This window comes from Emydura macquarii, unplaced genomic scaffold, assembly GCF_026122565.2.
Source record: "Emydura macquarii macquarii isolate MOO-44397 ecotype Brisbane River unplaced genomic scaffold, CSIRO-AGI_Emac_v2 contig_3692, whole genome shotgun sequence".
NCBI classification, from domain to species: domain Eukaryota; kingdom Metazoa; phylum Chordata; order Testudines; family Chelidae; genus Emydura; species Emydura macquarii.
This window is the reverse complement of record NW_027133829.1, coordinates 12,086,316-12,114,025: the sequence shown is the minus strand read 5'-3', so window position 1 is coordinate 12,114,025 and position 27,710 is coordinate 12,086,316. Positions and strand designations below refer to the sequence as shown.

General features: G+C 52.0%; 1 protein-coding gene across 1 annotated transcript in view; it reads left to right on the top strand.

The window, feature by feature from the left end:
* HPSE2 (heparanase 2 (inactive)) overlaps positions 1-27,710 on the top strand; it is a 245,150-nt gene that overhangs the window by 145,139 nt on the left and 72,301 nt on the right. Inside the window, exon 6 of the mRNA XM_067537226.1 lies at positions 12,593-12,640. Within this exon, the coding sequence (XP_067393327.1) occupies positions 12,593-12,640 (48 nt within the window). The remainder of the gene's footprint in view (positions 1-12,592; positions 12,641-27,710) is intronic.

The window sequence follows — 27,710 nt, the reverse complement described above, 5'->3', positions numbered from 1 at the left end:
ATGTTCATGTGTAATATGTGAAGTGGAAGTTATAGATGTATTTGAGATATCTGTATTTCAAGTTGTGCTGCCTGGGCAACACTCCAGACAGGATGGCGGCAGGACAATAGCCTGCTTAATGGCCCATTAAGACACTCATGGATGCCAGGGGCCCAGGAAGAAACTAAAGGCATACCTGAACAGTCACCAGGATTGGCCCATGTGACTGGACTCCATTTTAGTTCTTGTAACATTCCACAAGACAGCATGGCCAAGGCCAGAGGGTATATAAGGCCAAGCCATAGAATCCATTTTGTCTTTGTTCCTGTTCAGCTGCAGACACACACCTGCCTCTGGATCAATTCATTTTGCAACTGAACCAAAGGACTTAGACCCATCCAGGTACTGGATGTGTACCAGAGGAACTGTACAAGCCTGCAACTCCACATTTCTTCCAGAAACCTGATGTAGATGGACTTTCAATCATTTGTATGTATCTGATTTGCTTTGACCCTTCAACATTTCTCTCATGGTTTATTTCTTTCTGTTTACAATAAACCTTTAGTTTTAGTTACTAAAGGATTGGCTGGCAGCGTGGTATTTTGGGTAAGATCCAAACTTACATTGCTCTGGTGCTGTGGCTGACCCCTTGGGGTCAGAGAGAACCTTTTTAGTAAAGAGCAGAGAGTTTAAACAATTGGTCTCTTTGCTGGACCTAGTGGCTGATTGGGAGCCTGGAGACTGAACTGCAGTGAAGGGGGCTGCGTGTATTTGTGGACTGGCTTCTTGATAACCGGTGTGGGGAATCAGAAGCATTGTTTGTGGCTGGTTGGGAAGTCGGGCTTCAGTGTCACCCACCAGTGCAGGGAGAATCTGCTCTCCTTTTACAGCCTGCCCTGACCTTGGCATTGTCAGTTGGCTGCACTGGGCACGGGACGGGTCACACAAAGGATCCACACTTTCCTTTGTCTTTCTTTTGCTCTTTATGTATTTAAAGAACCTCTTCTTATTGCCTTTTATGTCCCTTACTATGTGTAACTCATTTTGTTCCTTAGCCTTTCTGATTTTATTCCTACAAGCTTATGCTATTCTTTTGTACTCCTCCTTAGGGAAACTTGGACAAATTGCTGATTTTCAGATCATTAAAAAGCTCCTGAAGGAGCCATATTGGCCTCTTCCTATCTTTCCTTCTGTTAAGGATGACAGTATGAAATTTAGATTTGTGTAAGTATTGAGGCCTCCATATGGAATTTTGGGCCTGCTTTCCCGCTTGAAAGCTGAGGGCTCTTCTTGGAGATGTGTTGCTCATGTCCACGGTTCCTGGAACTTTTTTCCCCTTAGCAGACCCCGTAGGGCCGGCTCTGGTGCCCCCTGGAATCCCGCGCACATGCCGCGGTATATGAGGCACTGCCGGCCCTACACCCCCTCAGTTCCTTCTTTCCGCCTGTGACGGTTGCTGGAACTAGCCTTGCTCACAGCAACTTCTATTCCCCTTCTTTGGACTTGTTTGATATTCTAAGTTAGTTTTAGTTAGTTAAGTAGTTGTTAATAGTTGTTAAAAAGAGCAGAGACGCTCCCCCAGCAGTCGCTCCAGGTTGGCGTCGGCGAGCTGGCCTGCTTCAGTTCAGGACGCGGAATCTCCCTCTTGGCACTGACGTCGATCCCCGGCACCGGAGGCAGTGCAGGCCAGGAGGCGGCACCGGTTGAGGACTGCCAGGTGGCGCTCGAACAGCTCCCGTTCCAGATCCCCGGCACCGAGGAGTTCACCCATGCCCAGACGGCGCAGAACCCAGTTGCCGTCAGAGGACCTGGCACTGAGGAGTTCGCCCACACCGAGGTGGCGCAGAACCCGGTCGCCATCGGAGGACCCGGCACCGCACAGTCCCCGATGTGGAACCCGGTCGCCGGAGTCCGCCGGACGATTGGCTGATCAGGGGCAGGTCCAGGTCCCAAGTGCAGGAGAGCGTGACCCTCACTGGGACTGCTCATAAATGAGCAGAAGTCCACACTAACCCCAGTGCAGCGCATAGAATTCATTGGGGCCACCTTGGACGCTTCCCAGGCCAGAGCCTTCCTGCCTCAGCCACGTTTCGAGGCGATGGTCTCTATCATCTCCCAGCTGCACCGATGCCCATGACAACAGCCAGGCGCTGCCTGCAGCTGTTAGGCCACATGGCGGCCTGCACGTATGTAGTGAGACTAGCTCGCCTGAGGCTCAGACTGCTTCAGGTGTGGTTGGCCTCAGTATATGGGCCGAGCAGACACCCACTGAATTGAGTGGTCACAGTTCCCCTGCCCGTCCTCGCCTCCCTAAACTGGTGGCGGACTCCCAGGGCACTGATGAAGGGCATTTCGTTCAGGGAACTGGTCCCGTTGGTCACCATAATCTCCGATACCTCGGATGTGGGATGGGGAGCCCACATCAGCACTAACCTAGGCACTCAGGGGCTCTGGTCGGGGGAGGAGAGGCGCCTGCACATCAACATGAAGGAGCTGAGGGCTATTCGCCTAGCGTGCAGGGTGTTCCTCCGATTCCTGACAGGCACTGTGGTGCAGGTGCTGACGGACAACACAGCAGCCATGTTTTACATAAACAGGCAGGGAGGGGCGCGCTCCTCGGCTCTCTGCGAGGAAGCTATCCATCTGTGGGACTTTGCCATGAGGCACGATTTCCACTTGACTGCCTCTCACCTCCCGGGAGTGAGGAACGACGAGGCGGATCGCCTCAGCAGGTCGTTTCTACCTTGCCACGACTGGTCGTTGCACCCAGAGGTGGTGGCTATGGTCTTTCAGAAGCGGGGTGTTCCCCAACTGGACCTATTTGCGTTGGCCTGGAACACGAAGTGCCCGAGGTTCTGCTTGCTCCGGGGTCGCGAGACTGGGTCAATTTCCAACACATTCCTCATGGACTGGATGGGGACCCTCATGTACGCGTTCCCGCCCATTCCGCTCCTGCCCAAGGTCCTGCTGAAAATAAAGAGGGACAGGGCGGACGTTATACTCATTGCCCTGGCCTGGCCAAGGCAGCACTGGTTTAGCATGCTGCTGGGCCTGTCCATCGCCCCACCCCTGGAGCTCCCGAGGCAGCACGACCTCTTATCCCAGGACCACGGTCACCTGTTGCACCCGGACCTGGACTCCTTGCACCTCACGGCCTGGAGGCTCTGTGGCTGACGGAGGGGGAAAGAGCCTGCTCGGTGCAGGTCCAACAAGTCCTGCTTGGCAGCAGGAAACCTACACAGGTTGTGTACCAGGCTAAGTGGAGGCGGTTTACCTGTTGGGCGGAGTCCCGGGGTATTCCATCCAGCCTGTACAGGCGACCCTGGAGTACCTGCTCCAGCTAAAGCTCCAGGGTCTGGCGCTGGCCTCATTGAAGGTTCACCTGGTGTCCGTTTTGGCCTTCGATCAGCTGCTAGAGGGGAGATCCCTGTTCTCCCATCCCATGTCGGTCAGGTTCTTCAAGGCCGTGGAGAGGCTGTATCCACAGGTCCATGACCCGGTGCCTCCCTGGGATCTCAACCTGGTCCTCTTGAGACTCAGGGGGCCCCCTTTTGAACCCATGGCTTCATGCCCTCTGCTCCTGCTTTCATGGAAGGTAGCCTTCCTGGTGGCCATTACCTCAGCTAGGAGGGTTCCCAAGATTAGGGCCTTGATCTCAGAGCCCCCTTATACAGTATTCTATAAGGGCAAGGCGCAATTGAGGCTGCATCCAGCCTTCCTGCCCAAGGTGGTTTCCCAATTTCATCGTAATCAAGATATTTTTCTCTCCGTGTTTTTCCCCAAACCGCATGGTTCGGAGAAGGAGAGGAGATGGCATTCGCTGGATGTGAGACGAGCCCCGGCCTTCTACATCGAGCGCAAAAAGCCGTTCCGGAAATTGATGCAGCTCTTCCTTGCAGTGGCTGACTAGATGAAAGGCTCACCTGTCTCCACCCAGCGCATTTCCTCGTGGATTACTTCATGCATCAAGTTCTGCTACGAGCAGGTGAAGGTGCCACTTCCAGGAACCATCACAGCGCACTCAACCAGAGCTCAAGCCTCGTTACAGACTTCCTGGAGAGAGTGCCCCTGCAGGACATCTGCAAAGCCGCCACCTGGTCATCGGTGCACACCTTCACATCCCACCACGCCATCGTCCAGCAGGCGAGAGAGGACGTGGGATTCGGCAGAGCGGTGCTGAGGGCAGCTCACTGGTAACTCCAACCCACCTCCAAGGTATTGCTTGTTAGTCACCTATAGTGGAATGGACATGAGCAAGCACTCGAAGAAGAAAACAAGGTTACTTACCAGTAACCCCTCATCCCCACTGCCGGAGTTGGCAGAAAGAAGGAACTGAGGGGGCGTAGGGCTGGCAGTGCCTCATATACTGCGGCATGCGCGTGGGGCTCCCGGGGGCGCTGGAGCCGGCCCTCTCACTCAGCCTCCTCTGGTCACTGGCCTGTCCATCACAAGCTGCACTGCTCCCACTTCAAAGGACCCTCTGTGAGACCCTCAGCGACGTACAGAGGAAAACAGATCTTCACACAAACAGCCACTAGACGCACTGGACTTGCCAGCTGGGCCCTCTGCCTTCAGGCAGAGACTCAAGCCCTGCAGGCCCAGTTGCTCAGCTGGCCTCAGACAACCAGTGGCTGCAGGAGCAAGTGAGCAGCTCAGCACTGATAATACCGCACTGCAAAGGCAGCGCGCAGTGTCTTGCCCCCAGCTGGGGCCTGCAGCCATTGCCCCAGCGCTTTGGTGGGAAGCGCTGGTGGTTCTGGGGCTTCATGAACCATTGCCGCCTTCTGTTTCCGATGAGTCCCCAGATCCAGCTAGCCTGGGTGTCAGCCTGCTGGCCGGAGAGGCGCTACTCTGGGCCGTCCCTTGCTGGAAGGTCATAGGGTGGTGCTCCTGGCCTGGGATACTTTTCTCCAGTCTATGTCTGCCATCTTCGATGAACTGCACTGAGCACAGCTAGCTGAGGCAGCGCTGAGGGGTCTCCAGCAGGGACAGGCACATGGCCTCCTGTGCAGCACACTTCTCCTGCCTCCCAGCGGATAGAGAGTGAAACGAAGCGGTGCAGCTGCACCAGGTCCGAGGGTACTTGTGGAAAGAAATCAAAGCTGAATTGGCCCCTGTAGAGATGCCAATGGGCCTAGATGTCTTTGTGGACCTCACCATCCGAAAGAGCAAAGAGAGGAGAACCGGGGTTGCTTGCAGCATGCCGTGCTGTGTTACCTGCTGCAGCCAAGCACGCTAATCTGGCTCACCAGCAACTCACACCTGAAGAAAGGAAGCAGGGCCGCCAGCACCACCTGTGCTTCTAGGGTGATGAAATGGGCCGCGCCACCTCAGCCTGCCCAGTGTAAACGCCGAAGAGCCTGGGGGAACCAGCCTGGACCTTGAGAGACGAGAACTTCCCCGTATCTTAGGCCTCACTGAGATGCACCTGGAGCCCCATCCCCAGGCTTCCCATTGCAAGTGCATCGCAGGGAGCCCGTTACAGATTCCTCTCCCACAGGCCCTCAGGAGGAGCGGACAATGTCATGCATGCAGCTACAGCTCAGACCCTCCCAGAAATAGACCATCAGTTCCTTGGCCTGCACTGCGTTTGTAGAGCCCTGCAAACCAGTGAACATCCGCTTTATATCCACCCACCATTTTCTGCGGCTCGTGGCTCGGATGTGGATCTCAGGGTGGGGAAGCAGTTGTCTGCAGCTCATAGCTAAGGCCAGGATTCAGTCCTGGAGGTCACAGATTCTGTGACTTTCCAGGACCTTCGTGACTTCTGGAGCAGGGCTGGGTCAGCTGTCAGCCCTGGGGCCACTGCCAAACAGCTGTTTAGGGGCCCCCCAGGGCTGGGGGTGGGAAGCTGGCCACCAAACAGCTGATTGGCAGCCCTGGGGTTGCTGCTGCGGGCGCAGTGCAGATGCGGATGCACACAAAAGATGGAGTGCAGCTCGTGGGTCGGATACAAGTTGATTCTGGTGGATGCGGATCCACATTTTTGTATCGGCTCAGGGCTCTGTGCATTTGGTGACAAATCAGCCTGGTCACCTTTGAGCCTCCGCTGCCTCGATCTCAGAGAGTCCACCCTGTGTTCCACATCTCACTTCTGAAGCCTTTCCACATTGCCTTTCAAGTATTCTTACTGGGACAGTTGTGTTGACACCTTACACAATCCCTATTGAACTGAAGAATTAAGGGGATGTGACAAACATTCCACTATCCCCACTGTACGTTATACAGCCTGTCTCGATAACTAAGATACACATCAGGATTCTTAGATTATGACCTAGCAGCTCCAGGACGTCATACTCGCTATGCAGAATGCAGGCTCACTAATGTATGAATATCAATGTGTACTTCTCAGAGTGGATTTAGCTACTAGTCGGAGAACTTCCTTCTGTGGAATTAGGTTTTTACTGATATCCCTGGTCTCTGAGCAGCATGTACGTGGTGGAAGAGTGACATCCTGGGGCTGGTCAGGTTATCTGCAGCTGCATGTATTCTCTGGCTGGTCCAGTGATCAAGTATCAAACTCTTCCTGCTTGGAGGGAATAGCAGTATGTGCTCTACAGTTGTTCTTTCTCCCTAACTGTGGGAATGTGACTGTTGTTTTTTCAGTGTAATACTGAAGCCTGGCCTACACTGAAAAGTGTTGCCGGCTTCGCTCTGTCAGTTTGGAGTGAGAAAAAATCGCCGCTTCCATCTGATCCGGCTGTGCCTGCGAAAGCCCCAGTGTAGACAAGGTTATGCCAGAAAAAACGTGCTTTTGCTGATATAGCTTATTTTGTTCAGGGAACTGGTAGACATTACATTGCATCTGGTCTAGCTGCATCTCCCCTAGGAGGGTTTGCTGGTCTGTCTATACCAGGGATCCCAGCCTAGAGCAGACAGGCTTCAGTGACGCTCTAAGCCACACAGCACGGAAACCAATGGAAAAGGCAAGGGAGACGGTCTTTCCTCCTTCTAATACAGAGCACTGCTCCTCAAGAGATGAGGCCTGGTGACAATTCACACACATCATTCAGGCAGGAGGCTCACCAAGAAGAATCGTCCTCTTGAACACTGGGAGTCTCTGGGGTGAGGGGTTCTATGTGAAGTGGCCAGTGCTAACGTAAGCGAGGGTGCGTAGGGCGCGTCACCGCCTGTAGTGAAGGCTGCTCAATATTCCATTCTAAGACAATGATTTGCCTATAACTTTGCCAAACTTTCGCCATTCAGGCTGGCCGGCCCAGGCTGACGTTTTTTGGAAGCCATTTTAAAATGGTTCAGCCGTTTGTTGAAATGAGGTTACATGAAAATGCGTGGTTTGCCCATGTTGAGGACAAAATCCCACAGACATTTCATTGAGACTCTGTAAATCCGCCGTGCTTTGGAGCAGGGTTTTGGAATTTGACAGGCGGGGCTTTTAGGTCAGGGATGCACCTTTGCCGCCCCCATGGGAAATCTGCCGAAATCTGGCTGAGTTACGACCCTTTGAAAAATCCCAGTTGGCGTGTGCTTAGCAGAGCCTTGTTAGAATTTGGCAGCTCAACTCTCTGGAGAGTCTGCCTGCACTGAGCACGCCCCAGCCCCTCACAGCGCCTCCGAGAGACCAGAGAGCATGTGCACCATCCCCACGAGCGACTGACCCTGGTCCAGCCCAGGGCTGCGGGGCTGAGCGGGATTTCCCCAGCAATGGCACCTCCTGGCTGCCAGGGACGCTGCTATGCTGTCACCAGAAGTGGGGAGCTCTCAGTACCCCCTTGCTGGTGCCCAGGCGGCATGGAGGGAAGGAGGAACCCCCTGACTGGAATGCAGAGGGGCAAGGAGTTCGGGGTGGTTAGGTCAAATGGGAGCAAGAAAGGTATGGTTGGGAGGGGCAGATAGGAGCAGAGAGGCAGGAGCCTGGGCGGCAGAAGAATGGGATGGTGGCGGGGATGGACAGGAGCAGAGGGGGTTATGCTTAGGAGGGAGGAAGATGTGCAGCAGCTGAGTGGAGCAGGTGGGAACAGAAGGGTGTGAGGACCAGAGCTGGGGACATGGGGCTGTCACAGTCTGGAGTGGCTCATGACCATGAGCACCAACCTCAGCACAGGCCGTCCAAGAGCAGGGCACAAATCCCGCACTGCTTGTATGGTCTAGAACTAGATCTCACCACCCAGTAACCAGTGTGAACTCTGCAGGCACTATTCCAGCCCTACCATGGAGTCACAGACAGTCCCCTGGGCACTCTGGTCTACTTGCCCCCCAGGCAAACTTGACTTGGTGATAGATGGTCACGTCAATGGTTGTCAGGTTACCGCCAGTCCCAGGGGACCCATTACTTACCCTAGATCAACTGTACTCCAAACTCACACCAAAGATAACGCCTATAGCCCATCCTGAAATAAACTAACTAAAGGTTTATTAACTAGGAAAAAGAAATAAGTTATTTAAAGCAGGTAGGCACACACACAAATGAGTTAGTCAGATTTCAAAAGGTACTAGAAATGTCTATACTAGTAAGCAGACTCTATATATCCTTTAGCAGACTCTGTATATCCAGGCAAAACAGCTGGGGACTCCTTGCTTATGCTTAGAAATCCCCGCCCCTCAGAATTCAGCAGCATAGGAACAATAAGTTCTTAACAGGCATTTTTATTCTCTTCCCCCAGCATTCAAGCTGTGATGGGATGAGGGCCTGGGCACATACCCTCCCCAGAGCTGTGGGAGAAGCCGGCAACCAAATCTTTTGTCCTCAGTGGCATGTCTGCTGTCTGTAGACTTTTTGTTGTCGGGGAGGAGATAACCCCTCTTGTAGTGTCCTAGTATTTCACACTTAGTAATGCTTCTTCCCGGACTGTTTGAGGAATTCACAGTCTTAGCAACCATTTTTACAGTTACAGAGCAAATATTTAGACATTATGCTATAGAGGGGACACTGATATGACAATATTATATTATATTATATATTTTAATATGATGTTATTAGGGTTAATACTTGCAGTATCCTACAAACATTCCAGAAAGTCTGAACACATTCTTAAACGCTGAGATCTCTTTTAACTCTACTAACGCGCAGGTGAGTCACACTGGTTGCCAACTCTGCATTTGTCAGTCTTCAGTGAGGCCTGGGGCCTTGGCATGAGCTGCACCTGGTCTGCCAGCATCACAGCAGACATGAACACAAGGCTCTGCAATCACCAGAGTGCACGCCCCTCTGGGACTGAGCCCAGGATTCATGTGTCTCTGCACTCCTCTGTCATCAGCAAATAGCTGTGAAACCTGCAGGCAAACTGTTTGTCTCATTCTTTGACATTGGTTGGCTCACATAGAGGATAGCAGCCTACTACTGCTACCAGTTACTCCATTAACTCACATGGCAGAGCTCTGTGCTGTGGATCTAAATGTCCCAATCCTGCTGATGAGCCCTGGGGGTTATCAATGTGGTTCCACACGATGGAATTCCTGCTTTTTAAAACCATAGGAAATGACATTAAAAGGATTAAATTTGCAAAGTCAAGCACTCAAAAGTTAGAAGATGGCAGAATTAAGGTTGCCCATGCGACTTTAATTTGTCCCCTTGTGTGTATGCATCATGACATAGTCTTTAGTTACATTAACTAGGGTGAACTGATTTCAGCTTCCTGCTGTATCTGCCATGGAAGGTTGTCTTCCTGGTGGTCATCACATTGGCTAGAAGAGTTTCAGAGATTCGGGCTCTCACATGGGAGCCTCCATATACTACCTTCTTTAAGGATAAAGTATGACTGTGCCCGCATCCATTCTTCCTCCCGAAAGTGGTGTCGCATTTCCATAACACTCAGGACGTTTTCCTCCCAGCATTCCACCCAAAGCCACACACTTCCAGGGAGGAACAAAGGGTTCATTCATTAGACGTCAAATGAGCACTCGCCTTTTATATAGAAAGGACCGGATCCTTTAGAAAGACCACTAGACTCCATGTCTCTTTCTGCTCAGCTGCACAGAACTTTGAGGGGGGCTGAATTATAAAAGTGAGGGGCAAACACCCCTAGGTATCGATCTCCCTGTGCATAACCCTCTTTTGCACCTAAGACGACAAAAGAACAAGCGGTTGGACTTTGGGGATGGGGTCTGGACCGGAAGATTTTGCTCAGTAGTGCAGTTGGAAGGATGTCGTAAGGACTTCACCTTGAATCAAGGCTGGTTTGTTACGCTCGGCACTAGGAAGTGCTTTATCTTGTAACCGTTTCTGACTTCTATGCCTCATGACGTGTACTCACTTAAATCCTACCTCCCTTCGTTAATAAACGGCTTTCATTGTCTAATCCAATCCAGCACGTTCAAGTTACATTGTCTGGGTAACTCCACTTAAGGTGGCCAGTTGCTGTGTATTGTTCCCTTAGAGGGACAAGGGACCTACTGTCTCTGGACTGTCCAAGAGGGGGCTGGATAGCACAGGACATACATTAGAGGGGAAATAAGGCTGGGAGTATGTTGGGGTCACCCTGCAGAGGTAACCAAGGCTGGTGAGAACCACTGTGTGACCGGAGCTTGCCTGGCAGGCTGCAGTTACACGCAAGACTCCAGGCCACCTGCATGCTGTTTGTGAGCAAGCCAGTTTAGGAGCTACCACAGCCAGGCAGTGCAGGGCCCCAGGTCACAGGGCAGGTAATGACACAGCCCCTCACTGGTCTGGATAGCACTCGCATGTCACAAGAGTTACACTGTGACTTGCAAAAAATATCAGCCGGACATGGCTGAACACGGTCACGCACAGCTGTCATTCAAATGTACACACAGATTTTTTTGTAAGTAATTCATAATGTGGTTTATAACACAATAGTCACAGGCTTAGCATTGCGGTGTGATTTCGGGGGTGGTTTCTGATGTGTGCATTGAGGGGCGTGATATTGCTGACCAGGAAGCGGAGTGCCCCAGGGGTCGGTCCTGGGGCCGGTTTTGTTCAACATCTTCATTAATGCTCTGGAGGATGGGGTGGATTGCACCCTCAGCAAGTTTGCGGATGACACTAAGCTGGGGGGAGTGGTAGAAACCCTGGAAGGTAGGGATAGGATACAGAGTGACCTTAACAAACTGGAGGATTGGGCCAAAAGAAATCTAATGAGGTTCAACAAAGAAAAGTGCAGAGTCCTCCACTTAGGAAGGAAGAATCCCATGCACAGCTATAGACTGGGGAGCAATGAGCTAGGCAGCAGTTCTGCAGAAAGGGACCTGGGGGTAACAGTGGATAAAAAGCTGGATATGAGTCAACAGTGTGCCCTGGTTGTCAAGAAGGCTAATAGCATATTGGGCTGCATTAGTAGGAGCATTGCCAGCAGATCACGGGAAGTGATTATTCCCCTCTATTCGGCACTGGTGAGGCCGCATTTGGAGTATTGTGTCCAGTTTTGGGCCCCCCACTACAGGAAGGATGTGGACAAATTGGAGAGAGTCCAGTGGAGGGCAACAAAAATGATTAGGGGGCTAGAGCACAGGACTTATGAGGAGAGGCTGAGGGAACTGGGCTTGTTTAGTCTGCAAAAGAGAAGAATGAGGGGGATTTGATAGCAGCCTTTAACTACCTGAAAGGGGGTTCCAGGGAGGATGGAGCTAGGCTGTTCTCAGTGGTGGCAGATGACAGAACAAGGAGCAACGGTCTCAAGTTGCAGTTGGGGAGGTCTAGGTTGGACATTAGGAAAATCTTTTTCCCTAGGAGGGTGGTGAAGCACTGGAATGGGTTACCTAGGGAGGTGGTGGAATCTCCATCCTTAGAGGTTTTTAAGATGCATCTTGACAAAGCCCTGGCTGGGATGATATAGCTGAGGTTAGTCCTGCTTTGAGCAGGGGGTTGGACTAGATGACCTCCTGAGGTCCCTTCCAACTCTAATGTTCTGTGATTCTAGGAAGTGAGTCATTCGAGAACAACTGCGCTGGCCAGCATTATGCTTCCCCACCACGAAGCACAGCCCTTCCCGGTGCCACTCCGTGCCTGCCCAAGGCTTGCAGTTTGGGGGGCAATGCTGCACCCTACCCCCAAACTGTGCCCATGTTCAAAAGTGGGGGGCATGGCCCTCTTGTGCTCCCAGTTCTGGCACTAGTGGCCTCCCCCCACTTCTACAAAGGTTCTGGCACCCTTGCTAGAGAGGCCATCCATGTGTCGGGGTGATAGTCTTGTGATGGCAGTAAGTGAATGCTTGGAGACTGGTTCTGTGCTGGTGTGACTGGTAGCTTTAATTTATAACCTCCTGGTTTTGGCATTAGCCATGTGAGGAGATACCTGTGGCCAGCCTTACCTCTAATTTCACGATGACCGCTGTGTGGGGATATGTATCATCTGTGGGCTCAGACGTTTGAGTCATGAACCATCCATCAGGAGACTAATGCAGACACATACCTTGCTGCAGCCTTCGCTGTGGAGGTTGCGCAGTGCCTCCATAACCTGCAGAGAACTCGTGTGTCCTGACAGAATGCTCAAGGCCTCCATCTTGGGTCGGGTTCTGCGCTGGCGATGCAGCAGGCCCTTCTATTAGTTGCAGCTGGCCGGCAGCAGCCTGAGTGCAGTGACCGTCCTTGCCATCGTGTGACCCTGGGCGTCGTGTCTGCTGCATTTGGATTTGTCATGCACTCGTCAGCCGCTGCCACGATATTGGGCTTACATGGTTTCCTCATTTGTTTCCCACAGGTTCATGAAGGTGGCTGGCCGCACAGTGGATGCTGTTACCTGGCAACAGTAGGTATTCACCATTCCTTTTACTTTCCACACTAGCACTTCTGCCCCAGTGAAATGCTGTTTAGGGCAGCGTTAACGTCTTGTCTGGGCTCAAACTGTCCCCTGTAAAGGGGGCAGCGCCGGGGGGCCATCGCTGCAGCCATTCTGCTGTGCTTACATAGGGAAGGGCCATCAGCCTTTGCTGATGCCCTGGGTGGGCTTATGAAGACTTCCCTAGAGAAGAAATATTTGGCACCGGGCGCTGCCGTCTAGCAGAGGAAGGTCTAACATGTCCCAAGGCCTGGAAGCTGAAGTAGAGACATTCAGCCTGGAAATAAGGCGTCCCTTTTATTGGTGAGAGTAACCAATCATGGGCGCAAGGTGCCAACGGCTGTGATGGATGCGCCGTCACTGGTAATTTGTAAATCAAGCATGGAAGTTTTTCCAAAGGATCTGCTTGAGGAGTTATCTGGGGGCAGTTATCTGGCCTGCACCGTCAGGAAGTCAGACTAGATGATCAGTATGATCCCTTCGGGCCTTGGAATCTATGAATAAATATATCGCCCTCCCAGTATCAAATTGCAGGAAATGGGAAAAACTTTTCTCCAACCTCTGTTTGTTTGTTGCCTGGGTTCCTGATACCTACATAGGCAGGCAGACAGTTTCAGGTGTGGGCAAAACTGCACTGGAAAGATGAGCAAAAAGCTACCTGTGGTATGTCATTGGCCAATTTGAAAATCCTTCTGTGTATCCTGCTTCTCTTTGCACCTCCGACTGTTGCTTCTCACACACTGGTGGTCTTGATCTAAACCCTCCAGAGCCAGCGGGAGAAAGACTCAGTCTAATGGTAAATACATCGCTGCCCTGGAGTGATCTATAACTGGATTCTCTGCCACCCCTAAATAGGAAACAGAGACTGGGATGTCCAGAGGGGATCCACCTGTAAGAATAACCTACAAACCACTGCACGGCACTTTAAATAGGACACAGGGCTGGAGAATGGATTCCCATGGAAAACGTTTATGTAAACTTCCAGATTCCAGTCCAGGACGGACTTGTCAGTGAGATATTAAGGCTTGATTTCTCACCTGACTCCCCGAATTACAAAATTAAAGTGTTAATAGCGGCCATTGACAGAGAGGGTTGGAAAGGGTTCGTGTGCCATGAGTAAATAGTGGGAAGTGAATAGTGGGTAAATGGTGGGAATGCTTCCTTTTGGTAAACCACCAAAAAGGATCCAGAGGAAGTTCTGAGCCTCCCTTTCTCCACTCCCATAACGAGCGAGGTGCATGTCACAAACCATGGGACAGAAACCAAGTGCTGAATAGGAGCACTGATCATCATAAGGGGCCCGATGGATGGATGCGTGTTGGCTTTTTTTGGTGTATATTGTTCAATGTACCCTCCCCCCCCTTGAGTCTCGGCTTCCTGGGTTCATCTCCGAGTGCTTGCACATGCTCTTCCACTGTAGGTGTGCGCGCCTCTTGCACAGGTGTAGGAGAATGTTCCCCTCAGCAGTACCCGTCGGGGGGTCTGAGCCCCCTCTGTCGCCACATACCATGACATGCTGGTGCAAGAGGGCAGAGCCATCCTCGCCCCTCAGACTGGGAGCAATTCCAGGCTTCTTGTGACAAACGCTTCCCGCACTCCTTTGCGTATATAGCCTGTTGCTGACAGAAAATAGCTCGTTAGTTTTAGCTAGTTCTCAGTGCTGGGTTTGCGGTTTAGGTCTTTTCTGACAACTTTTAACTTTCGTACCAGGATCGGTACTGGAACAATGCCCTGTTCACCAGGTTTAAGTCCTGCTGGACTTGCGCTAAGCCTATGCCAGTCTGCGACCCATACCTGGCCTGCTTAAAATGTTTGGGAGAATCCCACGTTAGGGACTATGTCATCGGGCGTAGCCATGAGAAGGAGTTCTTAGCTCCAGGCCTCGGGCCTCCCTCATGACCATCCAGAACCTGCTGTTCGAGGGCTCGACCCTGTTCTCCTCACAAATAGACTCCAAGGGCCACAGCTTTAAAAATCTCCAGGGCCACACTAAAGTTCCTTGAGCTGCATACTCCGGCAACCCAGAGGAAACCTTTCAAGCCACAGCCCATGCCTCAATTCTATCAGAGCCAGCCGAGGCAGGACTCCAACCGTCGAAGGGGCAGGAATAACAGAAGAAGGCCACCACAATCCTCTAGCTAGGGCCCTGGTCAAACGAGGCAGCCCTCAGGGTCCAAGCAGACTTTTGAGGGTGTGCCTGAGGACAGCACACCAATCAATGTACCAGATCCACTCTTCCTTTTATTTTCGGGCTGACTATCCCACGTCTGTCATGCGTGGTCCCAGATCACGTTGAATCGATGGGTCCTACACGTGGTGAGACTGGGATATTTGCTCTGATTTCCATCTCACCCCCCTTCCCATCCTCTGCCCTCCCTCTACCTCTTCAGGGACCCGTCTCACAAGCAACTCTTTCAGCAAGAGGTGCAAGCTCTTCTAAAATTAGGAGCAGTGGAAGAGGTTTCTCAGGAACTCAGGGGAAAGGGATTCTACTCCCACTATTTTCTAATTCCAAAAGCCAAGGGAGGCCTTCATTCCATGCTTGACCTGCAAAACCTCAACAGATTCATGAAGAAGCTGAGGTTCCACATTGTCTCCCTGACTTCCATCATTCCCTCCTCGGATCCGGGCGATTGGTATGCCACACTCGACCTGAAGGTCGCATACTTCCACGTGGCCACAGGAGGTTTCTCCGTTTTGTCGTCAAACAGAGCCATTACCAATTCACAGTCCTTCACTTCGGGCTGTCCATGGCACCGCAGGTGTTTACCAAATGCATGGCGGTAGTCACGGCATTTTTGAGGAAAAGAAGAGTGCAGGGATACCTTTACCTAGACGACTGGTTGGTCAAGCGCTGTACCAGGGAGCAGGTGGAGGCGGACGTGAGCCTCATGAACAGGGAGCAGAAGTCGACGCTCACGCCTGCCCAGAGGATAGGGTTCATCAGGGCTGTGCTGGACTTGCATCAGGCCAGCACGTCCTTCCTGGAGGCTCGTTTCCTGGCCCTGCAGAACATCACAGAGGAATTGAAACACTATCCTCAGACCACGGCTCGGAATTGCCTCAGGCTGCTGGGACATATGGCAGCAAGCACCCACATGGTGCAGCATGCAAGACTACGCCTCAGGCCTCTACAACCATGGCTAGCCTCGGTTTACCACCTGGCTCAGGGCAATATAGACAAGGTAGTCTTGCCCCTCTCCCCAGTGTTAGAGGCCCTAAAGTGGCAGTGCAACCCTCACATCATATGTGCAGGAGTCCCCTTTTCAGCACCCCGGCCTTCACTATGTCTGGTGACAGACATGTCGGCGATGGGTTGGGGAGCTTAAGACCCAAAGTCTCTGGTCCCATGCAGAACTTCTACTCCACATCAATGTGAGGGAGCTGAGGGCAGTACAACTGGCCTGCCAAGCCTGTCAGGGTCATAGAATCATAGAAGATTAGAGTTGGAAGGGACCTCAGGAGGTCAGCTAGCCCAACCCCCTGCTCAGAGGTCACCTGAAGGGCAAGGTAGTATTGGTCCTAACAGACAATATGATAGTGATGTACTATGTAGACAGACAGCGTGGAGCTCACTCCTCTCCCCTGTGCCAGGAAGCCCTAAGACTTTGGGACTTCTGCATCACTAGATCGATGCACCTGGAAGCATCCTACCTTCCCGGAGCTCAGAATGCATTGGCCAACAGTCTCAGCAGGTCCTTCCTCAGTCACGAGTGGTCAGTCTGCCCAGATGTGTTGAGCAGCTTCTTCCATTGGTGGGTAGTTCCCCACATGGACTTGTTTGCCACAAAGCTCAACAGAAAGTGCCTACAGTTCTGCTCCTTTCAGAATCACAGCTCGGGGTCCATTGTAGATGCCTTTCTCATCCTTTGGACCAGCCAGCAGTTCTACGCCTTCCCTCTGACCCTGCTCATCCACAGGGTCCTGCTGAACATCAGGCAGGAAAAGTCTGCCATGATCCTGATAGCCCCCGCTTGGCCTCGCCAGCAGTGGTACACCATGCTCCTCAACCTCTCAGTGGACACCCCGATCACTCTGCCTCTGCTCCCAGACCTGTTCACTCTGGGGGGACGGCACCTTGAGGCACCCCAATCTCGAGTCGCTGCACCTCATGGCATGGAAGCTCCATGGCTGAACCCCCTATAGCTAGCATGCTCGGAATCGGTTAAGGAGGTCCTCCTTGGGCATAGGAAACCCTCCAGTAGGGCCACTTACCTAGCCAAGTGGAATAGGTTTTCAATTTGGGCTGCCCAGAAGGAGTCCAGCCCACGCTGGCATCAATCCCGACAATTCTGGACTATTTGCTGCACCTGAAGCAACAGGACTACCTGGGTCGTTAATTAAGGTCCACCTGTTGGCCATTTCAGTGTTCCATCCATGAGTAGCCGGACGCTCGGTCTTCGCTAACCCTTTGGTTGCGTGTTTTCTGAAGGGCTTAGACAGGCTGTACCCATCTATGCACTTGCCAGTCCCTCCATGGGACTTCATCCTTGTTCTCTCAAGGCTGACGGGACCACCTTTTGAACCCCTAACGACATGTTCGCTTCTCTACCTTTCCTGGAAGGTGGTCTTTCCAGTAGTCATAACTTCCGCCAGGAGAGTATCGGAGCTTAAAGCATTTACATCAGAGCCTCCCTATACAACTTTCTTCAAAGATAAGTTTCAGCTTCGCCCTCATTCAGCTTTCCTGCCAAAGGCAGTCTCCCAGTTCCATGCAAACCAGGATATATTCCTCCCGGTTTTCTTCCCGAAACCTCATACTAACACTAAGGAGCATAGATTGCATTCACTAAATGTGTCTTCTACATTAAGAGAATCAAACTGTTCAGGAAAATGACTCAGCTCTTCATAGCAGTAGCAGACAGAACGAAAGGGCTCCTGGTTTCCTCTCAAAGGATTTCATCGTGGATCATTTTGTGCATCAGGACTTGCTACAACGTGGCAAATGTCGGCACTCCAGCAATAAAGGCCCATTCCATGAGGGCACAAGCGTCCTCTGCAGCTTTTCTGGCCCAGGACATCTGTAGAGCGGCAATGTGATCCTCTATTCACACCTTCACTGCCCACTATGCTATTACCCAGCGTGCTAGAGACGATGCTGCCTTTGGCAGGGCAGTGCTCTAATCTGCAGGAATCTGAATTCCAATCCTTCCTCCTATAGTTTAGCTTGGGAATCAGTCACCTCCTTGGAATCGACATGAGCAAGCTCTCGAAGAAGGAAAAACGGTCACTGACCATCTGTAACGGTTGTTCTTCGAGATGTGTTGCTTATGTCCATTCCAAGACCCCCCATCGGAGTCATCTGGCAAGAAGGAACTGAAGAAATGGAGGGTTGGCAGGGGCCTATATAGGGCACCGTGAATACGCAACTCCAGGGATGCTAGAGCCAACCCTACCGGTACCACTAAGGGAAAACTTTCTGGTGGACTATGGAAGCGGTGCACACACACCTACTTGGAATGGACACGAACAACACATGTCGAAGAACAACAGTCACAGACGGTTAGTGACTGTTTGTTTTTTAATTCTAACAGAAAATTGGGCAACCACGTTTTACATAAACAGGCCGGGAGGAGCACAAGTGACCCAACTGTACCAGGAGGCAATTCGCCTCTGGGACTTTTCCATAAACAACTTGATTCATCTCAGGGCTGCTTACCATGCAGGGAAACAGAACGCATTAGGGATCAGCTGAGCAGGTCCTTCTCCAATCACCACGAGTGTTTGTATGCCCGGATGTAACCAAATCCATCTTCCGGCTCTGGGGGACTCCCCAAGTGGACCTGTTTGCAACAAAGGCCAACAGAAAATGCCAATTCTGTTTCTGGGGAGGTCTCAGCCCAGGGTCATTGATAGATATTTTTCTCTTACGCTGGAAGAATTCCTTCCTGTACACCTTCTCTCTGATTCCTTAGCTACCCAGCAGCTTGTTCAAAGCCAAACAAGATCATGCTCGCCTCATTCTTATAGTACCAGCATGACCTCATCAACACTGGTACTCGACCCCACCAGCTTTGTTAATCGAGCCTTCGCTGTCTCTCTTGTTGGATCCAGACATCACTTCCCAGGACAGTCACTTGCTCCATCTCAGCCTCCAAGCCCTCCATGTGACAGCATGGATGCTTCATGGTTAACGCCATTTGAGAGATCCTGGTCAAAAGATGTTCAGAAAGTGCTTCTGAATAGAAGAAAACCCTCAATTAGGAGCACTTACCTGGCTTAGGTCCCGTCAGAAAGGCGTATCTCCAGAACAAAGACCCCTGGGCCTTGCACTGGACAACTTCTGTTCCTAAATCAGATTTGGCTATTAGCTGCCAAATATAGAGCTATTTTGGCCTTCTCATCTGGGTGGATAGTAGATCTCTCTTCTCCAACCCTGTCGTCACCAGATTCCAAAAGGGTTTGGTCAGATTGTATCCACACATTCCTCATTGGGATCTGAGCTTGTTCCTAGCAAAATTGATAGGACCACCCTTTGAAACTTACTTTCTGCTGCCCCTCTGTATGAAGGTAGCATTTCTAGCGGCCATTAGTTCGGCTAGAAGGGTGGGAGAGTTAAAAACCCTAGTATCAGACCCTCCCTATACATTTTTCCATACGAGTAAGTTTTATCTTCGCCCTCATCCAAAATTTCTCACTAAGGTTGTCTCTAATTTTCACGTTAACCAGGCAATCTGTACCAACTTTCTTTCTGAAACGTCAGTAGGGTGCCTGCACGTTTCTTGGCACAAGTACCTATCATAGACATTGGTAAAGCAGCGACTTGGTCACCTGTCCATACTTCCTTGCTGTGCATTGGGCCGTTTCCCCTCATTCCGGGGACAATGCCAGTTTCAGATGGTTTGCCGTACAGTCACAGTTCTGGTAGACTCCAAGCCCACCTCCATGTTTTTCTCCTTGTGAGTCACCTGCAGTGCAATGGGCCCGTGCAAGCACTCGACGTAGGGAAATGGTTACCTGCCTTTCTGGAACTATTGTCCTTCGAGATGCACATGTCCATTCCATGCCCTACTGCCTCCCCCCCTCTCCAAGTCTGTTTGGTACGAAGGAACTGGGGGGTGGGTTGGGGATGGCTCCGCCCTCTTATACCGGCATGCAGGGGTGCATGGCAACAGAGGACGCTTGCGCCACCGCGACGGGTGCTGCTCAGGGAAATATTCTCCAACAGGTGTGCATGAGGCATGCTCACGCCTACAGTGGAATGGACACGTGTCACACGTCTCGAAGAACACAGGTCACCATTTTTTCAGACTGCAGCACATAGGCCAGATGAGCCAGCATGCTCTGGCAGCCCTGTGCAGCTCTGGGGAACCCCTGCGTGTTTCCAGGCCTCAGCTTGCAGTGGGTGTGCAGAGCCCCGAGCTAAATGTCCGTGTAAATGGGGAGGGAGCAGCTGCTGCTGTGATGAGCATGTGAGCCGTGAAGCGGGGAGAGGCCCAGACAAGCAGAGCAAGGGTGCTGAGGGTGAGATGGAGAGGATCTCTTTCCTTCTGCGAGAGGAGGTGGTTTTATGGTGGAGTCCTCATTACAACACTGGAGTGAGAGCTCTGAGCAGTGTCTGCCCCCGTTGCCATAGCAGCCATTATCCATGGCTCTTGGAGCTGGCCTGTGTGTGACTGACAGGGTGACTCTGTGCGGCAGGACTGTGCTTAGTTTGGTTGTGTTTGCTGGCTCAGAGGGTTTGGTTCCTGGCGTCATACTGCGCTGTGACCTGTGCCTGTACTGAGTCATAGCACAGCTCCAACCCAGCCTCGCGTGTGGCCCCCTCGCCCCCTTACTCAGTGGTGTCACCCTGACGCCCACTGGGTCCTTGTGTCGGGTGTCCTTGTGTTGGGTGTCCTTGTGTCTCTGACCCAGTGGAGTGTCTTGCAAAGCCAGCTCCCTTCAATTTTACAGCTCTCAGCTGATGTCCAACTCAGGGCAGCCACATGGCCTTCAGAAAAGCCTTCTGCTGACTCCATAGAAAGAGAGAAGGTGGGGGAGGTGATATCTTTTATCGGCCCAATTCCTGTTGGTGAGAGAGGCCAGCTCTCGAGCTACACAGAGCTCTTCCTCAGGGCTGGGCAAGGGACTCAGAGTGCCCCAGCGCAACACAAAGAGGAACAGAGTATTCGGTGTAAGTAATGAACACACATTTCATGGGGATCACTCGAGGGGAAGTGGCCAGATAACAACTCTCCAGTCATAGGGAGGAGAGGAAGGGGAGGGGGGGGAAGCAGCTGTGGGGATTGTTAGTGGGTTATAGATTGTTGTAATAAGCCATAAATCCAGTGTTTGTTTAGTCCATCATTTTTAGTTTCTATCAAAGTTATGGATTCAAGCTCCCAGGCTCGTCTTTGGAAGGTATTGTGCAGGTTTCCTTTGAGGCGGCTGAGGGCTGAGAAGTCAGATATAGAGTGATCTCTTTGTGAGACGTGTTCACCCACAGCTGATACGGTGTGTTGTCCTTTAACATTTTCCTGTGTGTAGTGATGGTCTGGTTTCACCAGTGTAGTGGATAAGTATATCACCTCTTCTGATGGCATGCGTAGGACCTTGGAAGGTGTGTTGCGAGGAGTGTTGGTCACTGTAGCAGTGGCGATATGGCATGTCCACATCTTGAACACTGGGTGCAGATCTGGTTGCCCCATCTCAAGGAAGATATCTTGGAATTGGAAAAGATACGGAAAAGGGCAACTAAACTAATTAGGGGTATGGAAACGCTTCCATATAAGGAGAGATTAATAAAACTGGGACTTTTCAGCTTGGAAAAGAGATTACTGAGGGAGGATATGATAAAGGTCTATAAAATCACGATTGATGTGGAGAAAGTACATAAGAAAGTGTTATTTACTCCTCATAACACAAGAACTAGGGGTCACCAAATGAAATTAGTAGGCAGCAGGTTTAGAATAAACAAAAGGAAGAATTTCTTCACACAACACACAGTCAACCTGTGGAACTCCTTGCCAGAGGATGCTGTGAAGGCCAAGACTATAACGGGGTTCAGAAAAGCACTAGATAAGTTCCTGGAGGACAGGTCCATCAATGGCTATTAGCCAGGATAGGCAGGGATTGCTGTTTGCCAGAAGCTGAGAATGGCCGACAAGATGGATCACTTGATGATTACCTGTTCTGTTCTTTCCCTCTGAAGCACCTGTCATTGGCCACTGTCGGAAGACAGGATACTGGGCTCGATGGCCCATTGGGCTGACCCAGTATGGTTGTTCTTATGATATGTCTGCAGGCTTTGCGTCTGTTGATCTGCCAGGGTCTGGTGCCGCTTTGAGTTGCTGTGTCCTAGTCTGTTGGGAGCTTGCTTCTGATAATGGGTTTGGAGCAATTGGGAGCGTTGTTTGAAGGTCAGAAGAGGGAGTTCAGGAAAGACTTCTTTCTTGATGGGGACCTCATCCTAAAAAATCTTTTTGGGTTAAAGCAGGGGAAAGCCTCCCACCCTGTCCCAGCATCACCCAACTGAATCATAGAATCATAGAAGATGAGGGCTGGAAGGGACCTCAGGAGGTATCTAGTCCAACCCCCTGTTCAAAGTAGGATCAACCCCAACAAAATCAGCCCAGCCAGGGCTTTGTCAAGCCAGGCCTTAAAAACCTCTAAGGATGGAGATTCCACCACCTCCCTAGGTAACCCATTCCAGTGCTTCACCATCCTCCCACTGAAAATGTTTTTCCTAATATCCAACCTAGACCTCCCCCACTGCAACTTGAGACCATTGCTCCTTGTTCTGTCACCTGCCACCACTGAGAACAGCCTAGCTCCATCCTCCCTGGAACCCCCTTTCAGGTAGTTAAAGGCTGCTATCAAATCCCCCCTCACTCTTCTCTTTTGCAGATTAAACAAGCCCAGTTCCCTCAGCCTCTCCTCATACATCTTGTGCTCCAGCCCCCTAATCATTTTTGTTGCCCTCCGCTGGACTCTCTCCAACTTGTCCACATCCTTTTTGTAGTGGAGGGCCCAAAACTGGACACAATACTCCAGATGTGGCCTCACCAGTGCCGAATAGAGGGGAATAATCACTTCCCTCCATCTGCTGGCATATTGCTCCAATATGCCGTTAGCCTTTTTGGCAACCAGGGCACACTGCTGACTCATATCCAGCTTCTTATCCACTGTAACCCCCAGCTTCTTTTCTGCAGAATAGCTGCTTAGCCAGTCTGTCCCCAGTCTGTAGCTGTGTCTGGGATTCTGCCCTTTGGAGGAAGCAGTAGCCATCTCTTTTTACCTTGCATGATTGGCTTCTGTGTGCTCCCGGCTCTTCTAGCTACTGGCGGACCAGCTCTCATTGGTTCTGCCCACAGCTGAGCATGAGAGACACAATTCGTCCATGCTGCTCCATGCACACGGGTGCCCTTCCCCCTCGCAGTGCACCAGGCCCCCTTCCTTGTGTAAACCCCACCAAAGACTCCCTCCTAGCAAAGAGTCCTCAAACACAAATGAAACAGAGACTTAAATAGGTTTTCAGCCTCTCAGCTCACTGCGCCTGCGCTCTCCTGTCTGGTGTCTCAGCCTGGGTGCTCCGCAGGGCAGCAGCTGTCTTCATCCTTGAGTCATGCACCACACCAAGCACACTGCTGGGGTTTACAAAATGGCTTTCTAGGAGCGCAGCTCACTGGGTGACTGCACTGTGATGGTATTGGCTTATCTGGAGTGTATGGCTCGGGAGTTCGCTGCCTGGCCAGGGCTGTTCTGGTAGGGCGGGGACTTAGAGGCCGGCAGTACAGCTCTCTCCTCGGGGAGCATGGTTTAGAATCATAGAATATTAGAGTTGGAAGGGACCTCAGGAGGTCATCTAGTCCAACCCCCTGCTCAAAGCAGGACCGACCCCAAATAAACCACCCCAGCCAGGGCTTTGTCAAGCCCTGCCTTAAAAACCTCTAAGGATGGAGATTCCATCACCTCCCCAGGTAACCCATTCCAGTGCTTCACCACCCTCCTAGTGAAAATGATTTTCCTAATATCCAACCTAGACCTCCCCCACTGCAACTTGAGACCATTGCTCCTTGTTCTGTCACCTGCCACCACTGAGAACAGCTTAGCTCCATCCTCCCTGGAACCCCCTTTCAGGTAGTTAAAGGCTGCTATCAAATCCCCCCTCACTCTTCTCTTTTGCAGACTAAACAAGCCCAGTTCCCTCAGCCTCTCCTCATAAGTCCTGTGCTCCAGCCCCCTAATCATTGCATTGTTTGCATGGTTTGCATTGTTATTTGTTATTGCCAGGCTCACATTGAGCAGGGGCGACCTGCATTCAGTCTGGGAGTCTGTCCCCAGGATTACACTGTGAGCTGATTGTGTTTAGTTAGTCTGGGAGTTTGCTTCCTCTAACAGGTCCTGATCGGTGGAAAGCTGCCTGTTACATCAGTGGCCTTGGGACCAGGGCCTATTAGAGGAGCAGATTCCCAGATTTAAATAAACACACATTCATCTTGGATCAGGAGGGGGAGGCTCCCTTTCTCTCAGTTCCTCCGCACTTTGGTGGCAGGGTCGTGGAAGGTGTTCTGTGTTCTGGTGCTGAGTGGCTGCGTGCTGGGGGGGTGCTCTCTGTGGAGACGCCACATACAGCGCTACCAGAGAAACAGCAGGAGTGAGCCAGAGGAGAAGTTTTTTATTGAATTGTTTCCAGCTCTGTAATGTCTGGGCACATTTCTAGTGGGCCTCATCCTGGCTTTGAATGCCAAGTCTGCAGTGTTGTACCCGTAACCAGTTGTGGGGGCTGGCAATTGCCTGTGTCTGCAGTCTGGGCTGTCTTGTGGTCTGTGTGTGGATAATGATCGTAATGGCTTCTCTTCCCTCTGTGTTCCAACAAACAAACAAACCAACCAAACAAGGCCCTTGTAACCAAGAAGAAAATTATTAGCAGGTGGACATTTTATTTTCAAACTGATGAAACCAAATTGTCGTCTCGCTGAAAATATGAGCATTTATTTTCCAAATCCTTACAGTTCTCATGGGATATTGGTTGTAATTTGTCAAATTCCTTTGAAAATGCTCGGCTTGCTCCACCCACGGAGCCCAGAAGCACACTGAACTTGCTGGGTGAAAAGACGCCGCTTTCCCCTGGCTTTTTAAATACCGCTGATGAAAACATGACATTGTTAGGATTGCTGTAGCGGCTTTGCCAGCCTGCCCATATATTCTCGAGTTGACAGATATAATTCACTGTGTGCCCCGCTCCCAGCGTGATTGAATCCGTGTGTGTGAGTGGCTCAGCCAGGCACGCAGAGGTTCCGTTTGAGTTGGGTGTGGCGGGTCGGACTGACAAAGGACCGGGCGCTTTGTCTTTTTCCTTTGGATATGAAGTTGTGTTTGCTATGTTTGGTTGTGGGTCGATGTCTGTCACGGACAGACGCCTCAGTGACTGCAGGTGGAGAGCAGAGGAGTCCAGTCGTTCAGGTGCCTCCCCTTTCAGGTCCCTCCGCTGGACTTGGACGCACACTTGGCGTCTTTGCCTGATGAAAGAAAGGGCCCTGCCCTGGTCTTGCCCACTTAACAGTGCAAACCCTCAGGGGCTCACGTGTGAGTTTGCAGTCTCAAAGGTCGGCTGTGAGCCTGGTCCCTAATGATGTGTGCAGCTGGATGTGTGGGGCGTGCAACCTGGGCACGTTTATGAGAAAACATTCGCACCCAGGAGGAACACGTCCGGCTTCAGAGTGTGTTTGTGTGCAGGTTTGGTGAGGGCAGGGGAGGGTGTCGGGGCAGCTGGCCTTGCTGGAGGGAGGCGCTTTGGTTTGGGAGGGGACGTGTGCTGGGGTTAGGACTGGGCAGACATGTCGGGGCTATGGCGTGGGTGAGCTGTGTCAGCGGGAGGCTTTGGTTTGGGCAGGGGTGTGTGTCAGGATGGAGGCAAGGCTTGGTTTGGGTGGGGGCATGGCAGAGACAGGGCCAGGGCCAGGACGGAGGCAGGGTTCGGTTAGAGCGGGGCGAAGGTGGGATACAGTTGGGCAGGGGTGGGGCGGAGGCGGGGTTCAGTTAGGGCAGGGGTATGGAGGAGGCATGGCTCAGTTGGCGTGGGGCGGAGACGGGGTTCGCTTAGAAGTGTGTCGGGCTAGGCAGGGTTTGGTGGGGGAAGGGTTCGTTCTGGGCCAGAGCGTGTGGGGGTGGGTTGAGCAGGGCGTGTGTGGGAGCAGGTTCTGTTTGGGCAGGGTTATGTGCTAGGGGTTTCGATTTGGGTGTGTCAGGCATGAGGTTCACGTTGGGTGGGTGGTGTCTGTGGTTGGGTTTGGGTATGTGCGTGTGTCGGGGAGTTCTGTGGGGGTGGGGCCTGTGTCCAAGGGGTTCTGTGTGGGCAGGGGTTCATGTCGGGGGAAAGGGGAGTTCTGTGGGGGGCAGGGCCTGTGTCGGGGGGGGGGGGTTCTGTGGGGGTGAGCCTGTGTCGGGTGGGTCGGGGGGCAGGGACCTGTGTCGGGGGGTTCTGTGGGGCAGGATCTGTGTCGTGGGGCTGGTTGGAACATCCGCGTGTGCATTGAGGCTGAGTGTTGATGTATTGGTTGTGTTGCTCGTTGTGTAGGTTGGCTGTGTGGGGGTGGGAGGAAGCAGAGGTTCGCTTGCACGAGGGGATGGACCCGTGTAGCCCATGGGGATGGGTGTGTGCACATGGGGCCTGCGGGAAGTGTGTGCACATGCACGGTGTGTGTCCATGGGGGTGTGAGTTTGGAGGAGAGGACAGGAGGTCACCGTGAGCACTTCAGAACGTGTCCTGGGCACAGGAGGCCTCTCTAAGAAGAAATGCCAGCTCCTGGCAGGGGAGGGTCTGGTGAGGGAAACGAGGGAAAGCTGATTGAAAACACAAAATAATTGTCTGTGTCTCTGCCCAGCCCGACAGGCAGAGGATGCCCGGCGCCCTTGTGTGTGCCCGGCGGGGGCAGCACCCCGTCTCTCTGAGACAAATCTCTTCGGTCACGCCGGCAGAGGTGCCCGGTTACCAGCACAGCAGCTCAGTGCCCCGAGCACGCGGGAGACGTAATTCTAAGCAGACTCTCTCTGTAGTGGCAGGCGACAAAGTAGATCCGGAAATTCCTGCATGTGGGGAAGTTGGCTTTAATTTAATTAACTGAAATAAAAGAAGGGGTCAGATAATAGGGGGCAAAGGTCCCGCTGTAAAATAAGGAGGGTAAGCAAAACCAGCTGCCAGGAGCTGAGCGACTCTGTTCATTAAACAGGGTAAGAGGCTAATGGGCCAGGCTGCTAATTGTGAGCCTTTCGGAGAAGGATTCCAAAGGCAGCAGGAGACCCAGGTAGGAAGGGCACGGCAGAGGTGCAGCCAGTCCCTAGGACTAGCCAGGGAACCCTGGTGCCCAGCACTGCCTTCCCGGGGTGTGGAGTGGTGACTGCATCTTGATACTCTGCCCCATGTCCTGTGCAGCACGTCGTGCTGCTAAACCATGAGGCAGGTCCCTTCCGTGCAGGCCATGGGGCTGCTCTGACCCCTGCGCTGACGTGGACTCTACAGCCGGGTTTGTTGATGTACTGGCAGCATGTCCTACTGGGTAGAGCACAGGCAGCCCTGAGTTCTATTTCTGACTCTGCCACTGACCAGCTAGGTGACCTTGGGCAAGTCACGTCCCTCTCTGTGCTGTAAAGTGGGGATAATGATACTAACCTCCTTTGTAAAGTGCTCTGAGCTCTAAGGATGAAATGCGCAAGGTAAGAACTGGGTAGTTCTTGTTATTACTGGTTCCTTCAATAACCTGCACTGTCCCAGTGTCACCAATTCTCAACAATGTGTCACAAGTCTCATAATATTTGTGTGATATGCTCCGTGATAAAGTTCCAGCTGCTGGAGTCATGTGATTACATGAGAATCTCAGCTGTCATTTAAAAAACCAGCAATTTCTAGCCCTTCTGGGTGCAGAGAAAGCTGGAAAACATGGTCCAAGTGCCACTGAAGGGCTCAAAACCCAGGAGGGGAAAATATGAGCCCGAAACATCTTATTTTTTAAATCTCATGATTTGGGGGCCCAGCTGATGCTGTTTGAATGTTTGGGAGTGACAGCTCTGGCTTTTAGGGATGTAATTCTCAAGAGCCAGCCCACAGTGCGGCCCTGCT